This window comes from Microcaecilia unicolor, chromosome 2 (assembly GCF_901765095.1).
Source record: "Microcaecilia unicolor chromosome 2, aMicUni1.1, whole genome shotgun sequence".
Taxonomy (NCBI): domain Eukaryota; kingdom Metazoa; phylum Chordata; class Amphibia; order Gymnophiona; family Siphonopidae; genus Microcaecilia; species Microcaecilia unicolor.
This window is the reverse complement of record NC_044032.1, coordinates 248,480,682-248,494,384: the sequence shown is the minus strand read 5'-3', so window position 1 is coordinate 248,494,384 and position 13,703 is coordinate 248,480,682. Positions and strand designations below refer to the sequence as shown.

At 41.6% G+C, this 13,703-nt stretch overlaps 2 protein-coding genes across 2 annotated transcripts in view; both read left to right on the top strand.

Annotated features, from left to right (window-relative positions):
- The first annotated feature begins 5,013 nt into the window (after positions 1-5,013).
- LOC115461967 (olfactory receptor 5V1-like) lies at positions 5,014-5,961 on the top strand. Its single transcript, XM_030192018.1, has one exon. It carries the CDS (start codon positions 5,014-5,016, stop codon positions 5,959-5,961), a length of 948 nt encoding a protein of 315 aa, XP_030047878.1.
- A 95-nt stretch (positions 5,962-6,056) lies between these two features.
- The window catches only part of LOC115461966 (olfactory receptor 5F1-like), a 29,366-nt gene continuing 21,719 nt past the window's right edge, over positions 6,057-13,703 (top strand). The window contains exon 1 of the mRNA XM_030192017.1: positions 6,057-6,101. Coding sequence (XP_030047877.1) covers positions 6,057-6,101 — 45 coding nt within the window. The remainder of the gene's footprint in view (positions 6,102-13,703) is intronic.

Sequence of the window (13,703 nt, the reverse complement as noted above, 5' to 3'; positions counted from 1 at the left end):
TAAAAACCCAGATACGCTAACTGCTGTTACCACATCCTCTGGCCAAAGAGTTTCAGAGCTTAACTACTCATTGAGTGAAAATTTCCTCCTATTTCTTTTAAAAGTATTTCCACGTAACTTCCTCGAGTGTTCCCTAGTCTTTGTACGTTTGGAACGAGTAAAAAAATTGATCTACTTCTACTTGTTCTTCACCACTGCTTGGTTGAAAGTATGTGTGCTATGGAAGATGCAGGTACTATTCAGCAAGACAAAGACACACAATTTCACAAGCCATTTTACCACAGGTAAATGATTTTGAAAATTGCCCTCTCACTGTATTGTTGAGATGCGGGTTCTAATGAAGCTCTACTCTTTAAGTGTATGTGCGATATTTATGTTGTACATGTATCACTGTGATGCTTGCACGGGGCTCTGATGAAGATCTTTCAGCTGTCCATGGTGTGTTCATGCTGTATGTGAGTCAGGGTGATTTCATGCATCATACTTTTATGAAGATCCCCATGTCAGCTATGTGGGGCTCTGATGAAAATTCATTCTCTTAGCAGTGTGGTGTACATCTACCAATATTATGCCTTTATAGCACTCTGATAATGGATGCTTGATTTAGGGTTGTCTGTGTCATATCTTTATGAAGCTCTGAATATATTACTAAATGGACATTGTCCATGGGCACTGCAAAGGAATGTGATTGTGAGGAAATCATCTGGTTCAAAGGTAGTCTCATTTTGGGAGATCACAAGTGACTCTTGGGAGGACAAACAGAAAAAGAAATGTGTATAGTTCTTGCATTTTTAAAATTCATATTTTTGTCTTCTCTGATCAAAGATGTTATTAATGTTTTTTTGGGGGGAGGGGGGATTGGGGTTTTGTTTCAAAATAATTGGGGGGAAAAAGAAGTTTCAACTTTGTGTATTGTTATGTATTTCAAAGATTTATGACTTATTCCATTTTCAAGCAGTTTATTATTGCTTATTTGTATCGTTGTTATTGTTCCTTTATGGATTGATATTGTTCCTAACTGTATAATAAAGACTTCTTTAAGTTTCAAAGATGTTATTAATAGATATTTTAATAAGGTGACATATCACTCATCTTTTCATTTCAGGAATTCTATGCTTTTTCTGCTGTTTCTAATTTCCCCATTCCCCAAATTACTGTAGTCATAAAGAGGTACTTTTATAAAGCATTTTCTATGTGTAAACCATATTTTACTTGTCCAGAATGCCTCTTATAAAATTATATGGGTATAATGCATTTCAAAGTAGACAGGCAATTTGGTTCAGATAAAGGTCATTACTCATAATTTGCTATCAATAGCCAACTGGCTTTATGATCATTCATTTTAACTCTTCTAAAACTGAAGCTGTTCTTTTCCCCATGGTGGAATTCCTTTTGTACTCAGGCAATTCCAAGTGTCATTAAGATTTTCACCCATGCCTTGGGTGTCCTTCAGGACAATCAGTTATCATTCAGATAGCATATCTTATAAAAAATCTTTCTTCAGGTTAAGACTCATCCAATCAGTGCGTTGAGTGCTTGCCCATAAAGAACTCTGTAGACTTACCATTCTGTTAATCATCAGTAAGTTGGATTAATGCAACTCATTGCTTTAAGGCTGTAACATGTTCCTAATCAACAAACTTTAAATAATAAAAAATACCGTGGTTAAGGTGCTACACAATGCCAAAACGTTTGACCATGCCATCTCTTTATTGAGAGAACAACAGTGGGTCTCTATTATCAATTAGATCAGGTTCAAGATTCTACTCTTTACCTGCTGTGTATTTTACCTTAAAGTTCCCAGCTTTCATCCAGTTTGTTCATTCTCTGCTATTTTCCACGGGCCCTAGGCTCAGACCCTCCCAAAGTTTTATTTTATTTTTGAAATTTTTGCTTACAATCAATGAGGAAGATAACTTGTATACAGAAATGCACATTCAGTAACAGAGAAGAAACACTCTAATTAAGAGGAAAATAAAATGCAATACAATCCACAATAGGAGAGAACACAGAGGAAAATAAACCCTTGAAGCCAGGGTGCAAAAGGAAAGCGACAGAAAATATTGAGGGCATTAAACATCCATTAAATGCAGGCTTTACTCAGTTACTCTTCCAGGCCCAGGAGATTCCCACATTCCTAGCTTCCAAAAATATTTTTAACTAGTCCTGGTCAAAGAAAGTATATTTATTGGAGGAAAATGTCACAAAGCATTTACAGAGAAAACTTAACACAAACTTAGCTCCAAGTGAAACTACTTGGTGCCTCCTTAAGAGAAACTTCTTTCTTGCGTGACCTCAGTTAAGTCTGGAAAAATCCAAACTTTCTGACCCAGAAAACAGATTTTGTCTGTGGCAAAAATATAATTTTAATACATGCTCTCTCCTGAGAGAAAAAAAAACAAAGGTCACCAGCAGAGTCTCCAGAGGCACCATCTCTGAATCAGATTTTTCAAGAAATGCTGTTAACTTTTAATTGTCTCCCAAGGTAACCTCCTTGTAGTACCTTATTATCATAAGGCCTTAATGGAACTCCTTCGCTATACTACTTTTTGAGTAGCGGTTCCCACTTTTGTGGAATGAGTTGCTGCCTGACAAGACAGAAATCCTCACTCGGTCACTTCAAAACTGCCCTGAAGACATAGTTCTTCAGACTTCCTTTTTATTCCCATAATGCACAACATATTTTTAAAGATTTACTGAGTAAGGGGTCCTTTTATTGAGGTGCGCTGAAAAATGGCTTGCGGAAGTGTAGGAGCGGATTTTGGGTGCGCATCAATCCATTTTTTAGCGTACCTGTAACAAAGTCCTTTTTAAAATTTTTGATGAAAATGGACGTGCGGCAAAATCAAAATTGCCGTGCGTCCATTTTGGGTCTGCGACCTTACCGCCAGCCATTGACCAAGCTGTAAAGTCTCATGCAATAACCAGGCGGTAATGACCTATGCGTGTCAAATGTCACGGCACGTCCAAAAATAAAAATTATTTTTCAGCTGTGCGTATCAGACGTGCGACAAAAATGAAATTACCACAAGAGCCACGCAGTAGTCGGGTGGTAACTCCATTTTGGCATGCATTGGGCAGACGTAGACGTTTACACGGCTTAGTAAAAGAGCCCCTAACGGGGCTGTCATTGTTCCCTGATCTCATACCATAAAGTTCATTGGGACTGGGAGCTTTGGAGTATTAGAGACACAATCTCTCTCTTTCCCTCTGCATTGCTGTATCCCTTCGGTTTGCTCTACTATTTTATTCTTATTTTATTCAAATCACGTGGAGGGGCATAATCGAACGGCACCGGCCATCTATATGGGCAGCCATGTATATGGCCGGCGCCGCAAAGAGCAGTCTCGAACCGTATTATTGAAAAAGATGGCCGGTCATCTTTCGTTTCGATAATACAGTTGGGGCTGGCCAAATGTCAGAGATGGCCGGCATCGGTTTTCAGCGATAATGGAAACCGATGCTGGCCATCTCAAACCCGGCCAAATCCAAGGCATTTGGTTGTGGGAGGGGCCAGCATTTGTAGTGCACTGGTCTCCCTGACATGCCAGGACACCAACCGGGCACCCTAGGGGGCACTGCAGTGGACTTCTAAAATTGCTCCCAGGTGCATACCTCCCTTACCTTGTGTGCTGAGCCCCCCCAAATCCCCCCCAAAACCCAATCCCCAGAACTCTACACCATTACCATAGCCCTTATGGGTGAAGGGGGGCACCTACATGTGGGTACAGTGGGTTTTGGGGGAGTATGGAGGGCTCCCATTTATCACCACAAGTGTAACAGGTAGGGGGGGATGGGCCTGGTTCCACCTGCCTGAAGTGCACTGCACCCACAAAAAAGTGCTCCAGGGACCTGCATACTGCTGTCAGGGAGCTGGGTATGACATTTGAGGCTGGCAGAGAGGCTGAGAAAAAAGTTTTTTTTGGGTGGTAAGGGGTTGGTGACCACTGGGGGAGTACGGGGAGGTGATCCCCGATTCCCTCTGGTGGTCATCTGGTCAATTGGGGCACTTTTTTGAGACTTGGTCCTAAAAATAAATGGACCAAGTGAAGCCGGCGAAATGCTCCTCAGAGCCGGCCTTCTTTTTTCCATTATCAGCTGAAGCTGGCCATGTCTTAACAACGCCCCCATCCTGCCTCCGTCCCGCCTTCCATACCCTGCGGAAACGCTCCTTTTAACTTTGGCCGGCTCTGCGACGGAAAGCAGTTGGAGCTGGCTAAAATCGGCTTTTGATTTGTGTCGGAAGATGGCTGGCGATCTCCTTCAAAAATAAGCAGGAAAGGGGCCTTTTTACCAAGCTGTAGTAAAAAGTGGCCTTAGTGCATCCTTAGGCAGGTCATTCCCACTCACTATGGCTATTTTTACCGGAGGGATAAAATGGGAGCCTTTTCTATTTTTTCCACTAATGGCCACATGCTGATTTACCTATTTTATAAGCAGGAAGGGCTCATGTGCTAACCATGCGCTAATTGGTTAGCGTACAATAATATAGCTGCGCTAAACGGTTAGGGCAGAACATGACTACTCTCCACCCCTTAGATTCACCGCAGCACTAATACGTTTTTTAGTGCATAGGTAGCATGTGCACATCCCAAAATTAGGGGCCCTTTTACTAAGCAACAGTAGGGCTGTTGCGTGGGTAGCGTGTGCCAATTCGGCACTACTGCAGGGGTAGTGTGGACAACTTGCAGTAGTTTCGGAGTTGGCACGCACTGTTTCCTGTAGTAGAAAATAATTTTCTATTTTCCACCATGGGGGGCATTCCCAGCGTTAATCGGCAGCGCGGCCACGATGGCGCTCACTGCCTGATTATCGCAAGAGTAGTGCATGAGTCCTTACTGCTAGGTCAGTGGGTGGCAGTAAGGGCTCAGGCACTAAATAGCCGTACACTACTTTTAATTTTAGTGCATAGCCATTTACTGTCCCATTAAAAAATGCCTTTTTTCCCCAGCTGTGGCAATAAAATGGCCCAATAATTTTCTTTGCCTTTCTTCTCTTCTATCAACAGACATAATGGAGTTCAGAAAATGGGAAAACCATTCCAGCGTTACCGAATTCATCATTGTTGGGCTTTCTGCTGTCCAGGAGCCCCAGATCCTTCTCTTCTTTATTTTCCTGATTATATACCTCATCACCCTCATTGGGAACCTGCTCATCCTCACCCTTATTTTGAAGGACTCCCGCCTCCGCAGTCCCATGTATTTCTTCTTAGCAAATCTCTCCATGGTTGACCTAGTCTTTTCCTCTTCAACTGTCCCCAACCTGCTTGCTAACCTTGTGGGTATGAAGAAGACCATCTCATTTTATGGTTGCATCATCCAGTTATGTTTTTTCCAGTACTTTGTGGTGGCAGAGTGTTACCTCTTGGCTGTGATGGCCTATGACCGCTACGTGGCCATCTGCCATCCATTGACCTATACCATTCGCATGAGTAGGAAGGTACGCATCTATCTGGCAGCTAGTTGCTGGGTAAGTGGCTTCATTAACTCCATGGTCCAGGTTATATCTGTCACCAGCCTGGACTTTTGTGGTCCCAATGTGGTGGACTACTTCTTTTGTGATGTCACGCCTCTGTTCAAACTTGCCTGTTCCAACGTGGCTGCTAGTGAGACCATTTACATGGTAGTGGTGGCTGTAGCTGGGATGGGACCTTTGACCTTCATCCTTGTCACTTATGTGTGTATCATCACTGCCATCTTGAAGATGCGTTCAACAGCTGGCCGTCGCCGAACCTTCTCCACATGTGGTTCACACTTTATTGTCGTTGGATTGTACTATGGCAGTGGCATCTTCAGCTACATTTGGCCAACCTCTACATATGCTATGGACAAAGATGTAAAGGTGGTGGCAGTGCTCTATACCATTATCACGCCCATGCTGAACCCCATCATCTATAGCCTGAGGAACAGAGAAGTGAAGGCAGCACTGAAGAAGGTCATCATTAGGAAGATTTTCTTTTAGATGGTAATTTGCAAAGGGATTTGCCTAGGTAACAAAGGAGTTACCCAGGTTAAACTGCATTGTTTCAGAATGGGTATAATTTTGGCTGTAGGTGAATGGGTCAACCCTGGGGTGGAGTGGATGAAGAAAAGAAAGTATATGTGAGCATTTCTTTTGTGCATTGTATCCCACACATATTTTGTACCTTTGTTAAAGCAGCTACAAAGATTGCAGGTACAAGAAATCATGAACTTTTAACAGGAAATTCTGTGGCAAGTTTCTTTTTGAAAAATACCTTGCAATTACTTACTGACATGCAGGGCTTTTTTTGAGGGGGTACTTGGGGGTACTGAGTACCGGCACCTTTTCCATTGTCTTCTAAAATTGACCCATGGAACCCAAGTTTTAATGATAGAGCTCAGGCTCTACACACCAATTCTGTCTTGTCATAGATTCTGTGACTGGTTGCAGGGAGCCTGGCTGTTATGGGGTGGGTCCCTCAGTGATCACCCCACTTCTGAAGGGTGGCCTACCAATTCAGTACCAGCACCTTTTTTGCTAGAAAAAAAAAACACTGCTGACATGTATCTACCCATTCAATTTAAAATAACATTAGGTTGCGTGAAAGTGTATTAAACTATGGCTCTGCTACTGAAGCAAATACTGAAGCAAAGTTTTTAGCCCACTACTGTAATGTCATATTTGGCGGCTAAACTTTAATGTGAAAAAATGCAGAGTGATACACTTTGGGGAATAGAAATCCAAAGGAGCTCTATGTGCTAGGGGGCAAGAGGTTGATATGCACGGACAGGGAGAGGAATCTTGGGGTGATAGCATCAGGGGATCTTAAAGCAGAGAAACAGTGGAGTTCTTTTACTAGGCTGCGGTAAAAGGGGGCCTGCAAAAACACGCACTGAGGCCCCCTTTTACTGCAGTGGGTAAAAGGCTGTCTTTTTGTCTGGAAAAGAAATGACTGTGCAGTAAATCTCTAAGTTGACCTCGAGTGTCTTTCACTCACTTTGGAAAGTAAAGAGATTGAGGCCATTTTTCTCTAAATCTTTCTTTCGTACTTTGGTTCAATACCTTTCCCTCAGCAAATTCGACTATTGCAATTCCATCTATGCTGGACTTAAAGGTAGTCTTCTCACAAAATTACAAACAGCTCAAAATACTGCTGCTTGTCTTATATGTAGATCTCTTCGCTTCGCCAAAGCCACTCCTCTTTTATATGAGCTGTATTGGTTACCAATAAGAGATAGAATATCTTTCAAATTATGTGTTTTCATTCACCAAATTTTGTTTGGTCAAGTTCCATCATATAGGAATAATTTTATTGAGGAATTACCCCCTCATAATGCTGTTTCATTATCTAGAGAATAAATTGTCTTACATTTCCCTATCTGTAAGAATGTGATATATAAAACAATTGACTCTGCTAATTTCTCCTATCAAGGTACCAAAATTTTGGAATTCTCTTCCTAAATCAATCAAGTTTACAGATGATTACCTAACTTTTAGAAGTATTCTAAAAACACATTTCTTCAGTCTGGCCTTTCTGAATACAAAGAACTCTATTTTAATTTTACCTACACCCTTTTCCAGTGGCGTTCCTAGGGGGGGGGGCGGTGGGTGCGGTCTGCCCCGGGTGCACTCCGCTGGGGGGGTGCCACGCACGCCTGTCCGTCGTTCATTCCATGCTCCCTCTGCCCCGGAACAGGTTACTTCCTGTTCCAGGGCAGAGCAGGAGCATGGAACGAATGACGGACAGGCGCGCCCAGCACCCCCCCAGCGGCGTGCACCCGGGCGGGGGTTCTTTCGCGGGGGGATGTCCTTTCATCGGAGGGTGTCACGCTGCATCCGGGGGGCGGGGCGCATCAGCGATCCACCCCGGGTGTCAGCCCCCCTAGGAACGCCACTGCCCTTTTCTTAATCTCATTTCCCATCTAGTCCTGCCTAATTATGCTCTCACCTATCCACCCTTAATTATTTGTTTGTCCTTGAGATAGTCTAAACCCCTGGTTACTTAATGCACATGTATTATGAACTTATTGTAATTTGTATTACATTCTGTACATTATTATGTTTTATTCACTTTATTGTTTGTTAGCCACATTGAACTTGAGTCTATTTCGGGCTAATGTGGAGTATAAATGTCATGAATAAATAAAAATAAATAAGTGAATTACTTGCCACATGGCCATTTTGAGGGCAGGGGAGCACATACTGCCACCCATTGAGGTGGCAATGCCCGATTACCGCCGGGTAAGCACCAGCGCTACAAGAATAGAAACTATACGTTCAGGGAGTGGGAACTACCTCCAGGATCCTGCGCTAGTTCTGAATTGGCTCATGGCAAGCGTGTTGCCATGGGCTAACATAGTAACATAGTAAATGACAGCAGATAAAGACCTGTTCTGTCCATCCAGTCTGCCCAACAAGATAAATTCATTTTACATTGTATGTGATACTTTATACCCGAGTTTGATTTGTCCTTCCTTTAGTAAAAGGGCCCCAGTGTGACAAGGCAGTGGCCACAGCAAGAAAGATGCTAGGCTACATAGAGAAAGTAATAACCAGCACATGAAAGAGGAGGTTAATGCCCCTGTAGAGATCATTGGTGAGGCCCCACTCAGAGTATTGTGTTCAGTTTTGGAGGCTCTATCTTGCTAAGCAGGGCTGCTGAGAGACTGAGCTGGGCCTGGGGCAGGGCTGCCGCCGGGCTCAGGGCAGGGCTGCCCCCCCCCCCCAGGATCACTGCCGCTGCCACTCCCCACCTGCCTGCCCACCCGCCTGCCAGAGCTGCAAATACCTTGGTTGGCGGGGATCCCAAGGCCCTGCCTGCAGAAGAGGTCTTCCTCCAGTGCTGCTCTTTCCTCTGCCTCATTGTCTTCCCCTGTGGCTGTTTTTCTCTCACATTGCAGATGCTCAGTTTCAAAACTGAGCATGTGCGGCTTGAGGGCTCAGCAGCTGCTTGAAAGGCAATGCAAGGGGGGCCCGGTGCCGGAGTTTTCTTTTTCCTGGTCCTATCGGAACGCGATCACCTGGGTCCTGTCAGGAGCAGGAGAGAGAGAGAGAGAGAGAGACTCCAGTACTGAGCCCCCTTGGAGGCCCGGGCCCAGGGAATTTAGCCCCCTCTACCCCCCTCTCGGTAGCCTTGTTGCTAAGTACGTAGAAAGACTTAAAATGGTTCAGAGGAAGGTGACAAAATGGTATGGAGTGTGCACCAAAAGATGTATAAGAAGAGACTTGAAGACCTGAATATGTATACCCAAGAGGAAAGGAGAGGTAGGGGAGATATGATGCAGATGTTTAAATACTTGAAAGGTATTGGTATACAAACAAATCTTTTCCAGGGACAGGGAAGCAGTAGCGCTAGAGGGCATGAATTGAGGTTGCAGGGTGGGAGACTTAGGAGTAACATCAAATTATTTTTTCACAGAGGGAGTTGTGGATGCCTGGGAGGTGGTAAAGACAAAAAGTGATGCAATTAAAAATGTGTGAAAAATTCAAATGATCCCTATATATAGAGGATGAAATAATAATAATAATAATAAAAAAAACGTAATTGACTTCATGGCTAATGATGAGTTATAATGGACAGAAGTGGTACTTAGACAGCGACTCCAGTAGTTAGAAGTAAAGCCAGACTTCTGTGTCTTGAAAATGGCAAAGATAGATCAGGATGGGCTGGAGTGGGCTTTGATGGCAACTCCAGTAGTTGGGTGGTTTGGAAGAAAGACAGTACCAGGAAGATTTCTAAGATCTGACCCAAAAATTGGTCAGAATCAAGCTTGCATATTTTATATCATATTCACATCATATGCCAATGATTTCCAAACTTGGTCCTGGAGGCACCCCAGCCAGTCAGGTTTTCAGGATACCCACAATTAATATTCAGGAGAGAGATTATGCATACACTGCCTCCACTGCATGCAAATCTATCTCATGAATATTTATTGTATACATCACTCTGTCAGTTATACTACATTAGAAAACCCTTTATTATTTTTAGTTGTTTACTGCTTACAAAACATACTGCCTTAATATATTATTCCTTCATGTACACTCATACACACTCATACCCCTTTTTCATACCATAAACCACTAATAGAGCAGACTCACTAATACATATTCAATCTAACTGTTTGAAATGCCTGTGAACCCCAACAAAGAGCTTGTTAAAAAATCCATATGACTCTAAATGCGGTTGTGCCCAGTTCTTTTTGCCTTTCGTCGTTTATCACTGCATTACACAAAGTCCATTTCTGGCCACTCCTCCTCGGTTCCAGAAATTTCAAACAGGAATCCAATCAATCCTTATGAGTCCTTTACTCTTCCTCTTCCAGTCATACAATGTAGCCCAGACTTCAATATTTATTGTGGATATACTGACAACCTGACTAGGTGGGATGCCTCCAGGACCAGGTTTGGGAACCACTGGCACATGCTATGGGGGAGGGAAAGACATCTTAAAGTTGAAATTAGAAAGTACGATGTTAATTAGCAATATGGTTCGATTGTTGGATTAATCATATATCGATAATGAATGTGACTAAGCTGTGTTCCAAAATTGCCCCAAATTTCATATTCAAGACATTGTAAAAGTCTTCATATCTTTTTTACTATTTTTTTAGCAGTAAATTCAGATATGAATTTATTGCAAGAAATTTCTCCTAGAAGATCTCATTTTATAGAGGGATCATATAATGATAGTAGCCTTGACTACTGCTGACCATAATTTATTCATAATAAAGGATACTTTGGAGAATGCTATTTCTCCTCCACAAATGGGTGGATTTAAATAAAGGCAGAAAGCCATGGTAATATTTAGTAAAGCTTTAACCAGCTCCTTCTTGAAATTTATCTTTATAACCTTTGTGCAACAGTCTCAACTTTGTAGTATCTAATTAGTAACTGAAATGTTAAGCTCACAGGTCAGAGACATTTTGTTAAGCTCACAGGTCAGAGACATTTGAAGATCTTTTGGTTAAGCTCTCAATAAAACTTCTGCTTCCCTTCCCAGTATACCATGATTTTGAGAAGATTCATTCAGCCTTGCCAGGCAATCAAATACATTCATAACTTCTATGTAAGCACAGGAGAGTTTCTCAGGTCTAACATACTTTAGTACATTTCCACCTTGAACCTTTCTTTCACATTCACTTTACTCATCTGCAAAACTTGATTTCTGTCTCCATGTTTTTGACCTTTGAATATGCAGCAGTGCCAAATAATCAGAGATATAAGTTAAGCCAGTGCCATTGAATATAGCAGGTTAAAGTTAAATAGAAATTTGTGTGGCGTGACTTAACTAGTAAATTACTGTTATCCAGTTAAAAGAAACCATGATCTTGGCACTCAGAGAATACCACATCTTCCTACTTCATTAGCTTTTGGCTGGACATTGATTTGTTCAGCCAAACCTTAACTGGTTATTAGCCAAGGGTAACTGGATAAATCATTTTGAATATCCACCCCATAGTTTCCCATGGATGACTCATTTACTTTGCCTCTTCTTCATTGCATGGCCAAAAGAGAGAAGGAAGCCATTTTTCCCTAACATGGTATGAAGGCCTGGCTTTAGTAAGATGCTATTGACATAGTCATATCTGTGAAGGACTATATGACAGAATGCTGCCATAAAAGATATTTCAAATGTATTAAGTGGCTTTCTTGATGAAATCTTTGACTATCTTTACTGAGGCTTCCCGAACACCGTGATAATAATGCTAAAGGTCTGAACCATCTTGTTTGTGATAAGAATTTTTTTCAGGAGATTTTTAAATAACGTTGCCAACAAACCCTAGGTCAACCAAAATAGTTTGATTGTTCCATTGACTTTCCTTTGATAATCAGAGCTACAACTACATGCATACAATGGGGCAGAATGGATTAACCTATTTGGTCAATCTCTATTGAGTTGGAAACTGATGTTTTTAGTATAATATTCATTGGGAACCAGTGATCAATATTATCTTGATGTACTTTGCTTGAATATTCTCACTGCACAAAGGCCTAATAGCATTTAGCCCAAATGAGTTCAGGAAATGTCATATCAATGCACAAAGAAAACACAGCTGTTCATGCAGGTTTCCAGTCCCTGATGGTGACCAACCATATTCCTTGCATATCATGCATTTAGTCTCTGTAATTTCTGAAGTCACCGCCATACTTCTGAAGAATGATGATGGCAGTTTTACATAGGATTTCACCATTATGGTCATCAATTGGGATAAAGCACAAAAATTGTTCTTTCAATTATCTGTTCAAGTAGGACCAAAACACAATATTAGCTGATCTGTATGTGAAATGTCTACTGTGAAGTCAGCAGTAAAAGAATAATGCTATGCCTCTTTAATTTTTTGAATGATTTTGATTACACTACAACACTCGTGCTCACTAAAATTATAACAATTAATGCCACTAAAGCACTTTACAGTTGTCAACACAGTCTTTTAAATCGATCTAATCATCTAGACTTCAGATTTCCGGTGTGTTTATTATACTTCATAAACTACACCTCTCCGCTGTGTCGTTATACTAACAGCGGGAATCCTCATTAGTCTTGATTACTGAAATTTTTTACTTTTTTACTTTTTACACTTCGCACTTATCTTATTTTCCCGGCTTTTTCACTGGTTTTTCACTGGGAGCTAACCAGTGAAAAAGCCGGGAAAATAAGATAAGTGCGAAGTGTAAAAAGTAAAAAAGTAAAAAATTTCAGTAATCAAGACTAATGAGGATTCCCGCTGTTAGTATAACGACACAGCGGAGAGGTGTAGTTTATGAAGTATAATAAACACACCGGAAATCTGAAGTCTAGATGATTAGATCGATTTAAAAGACTGTGTTGACAACTGTAAAGTGCTTTAGTGAATGATTTTGATACAAACTTCATGTCCAATCAGTGGAATCAGTTCATCATATAACTTTGAAGAAGTGTATCAAGCATAAGTCTAATTGCTTGACATCTCAAGCACAGCTCAAATAAAAGGATCAAACTGGGCATTAGGTTCAGCGATCCAAGGTAAGTTCCATTACAGAGTAACATGGTAACATAGTAGATGACAGCACATAAAGACCTGTACGGTCCATCTAGTCTGCCCAACAAGATATGTATACCTGACCTTGAATTATCCATGCCGTTTTCAGGGCACAGACTGTAGAAGTCTGCTCAGCACTAGCTTTGCTTCGCAATTGCCAGCGTTGCCACCTAATCTCCGCTAAGCTTCTGTGGATCCATTCCTTTTGAACAGGTCTCCTTTGTGTTTATCCAATATATTTTTGAATTCCATTACTGTTTTCATCTCCACCACCTCCTGCGGGAGGGCATTCCAGGTGTCCACCACTCTCTCCGTGAAAAAATACTTCCTGACATTTTTCCTGAGTCTGCTCCCCTTCAACCTCATTTCATGTCCTCTAGTTATACCGCCTTCTCGTCTCTGGAAAAGGTTTGTTTGCGGATTAGTACCTTTCAAATATTTTGAACGTCTGTATCATATCACCCCTGGGTCTCCTTTCCTTCAGGGTATACTTTGGGATCACAGAGTAATCCCAAAGTCTGACTGTCACAATGGAATAGAAGTCCTCTTTCTGCTACCATGTGCATCAATCTATCTTTCCAGTATTTGATTTCTGTGCACATCTAGATGGAAAAAATATCCATCCATTTTATAATTTGTGATTCTGCATTTTATGCAGCTTTATGCACTGCTTTGAATATTGTTCTTTTTTAAATAATCTAGGAAGTGGTATAGAAGTAC

Excerpts from the sequence above, each read along its gene's own strand:
- LOC115461967 (XM_030192018.1), top strand. The coding sequence starts at position 5,014 with ATGGAGTTCAGAAAATGGGAAAACCATTCCAGCGTTACCGAATTCATC.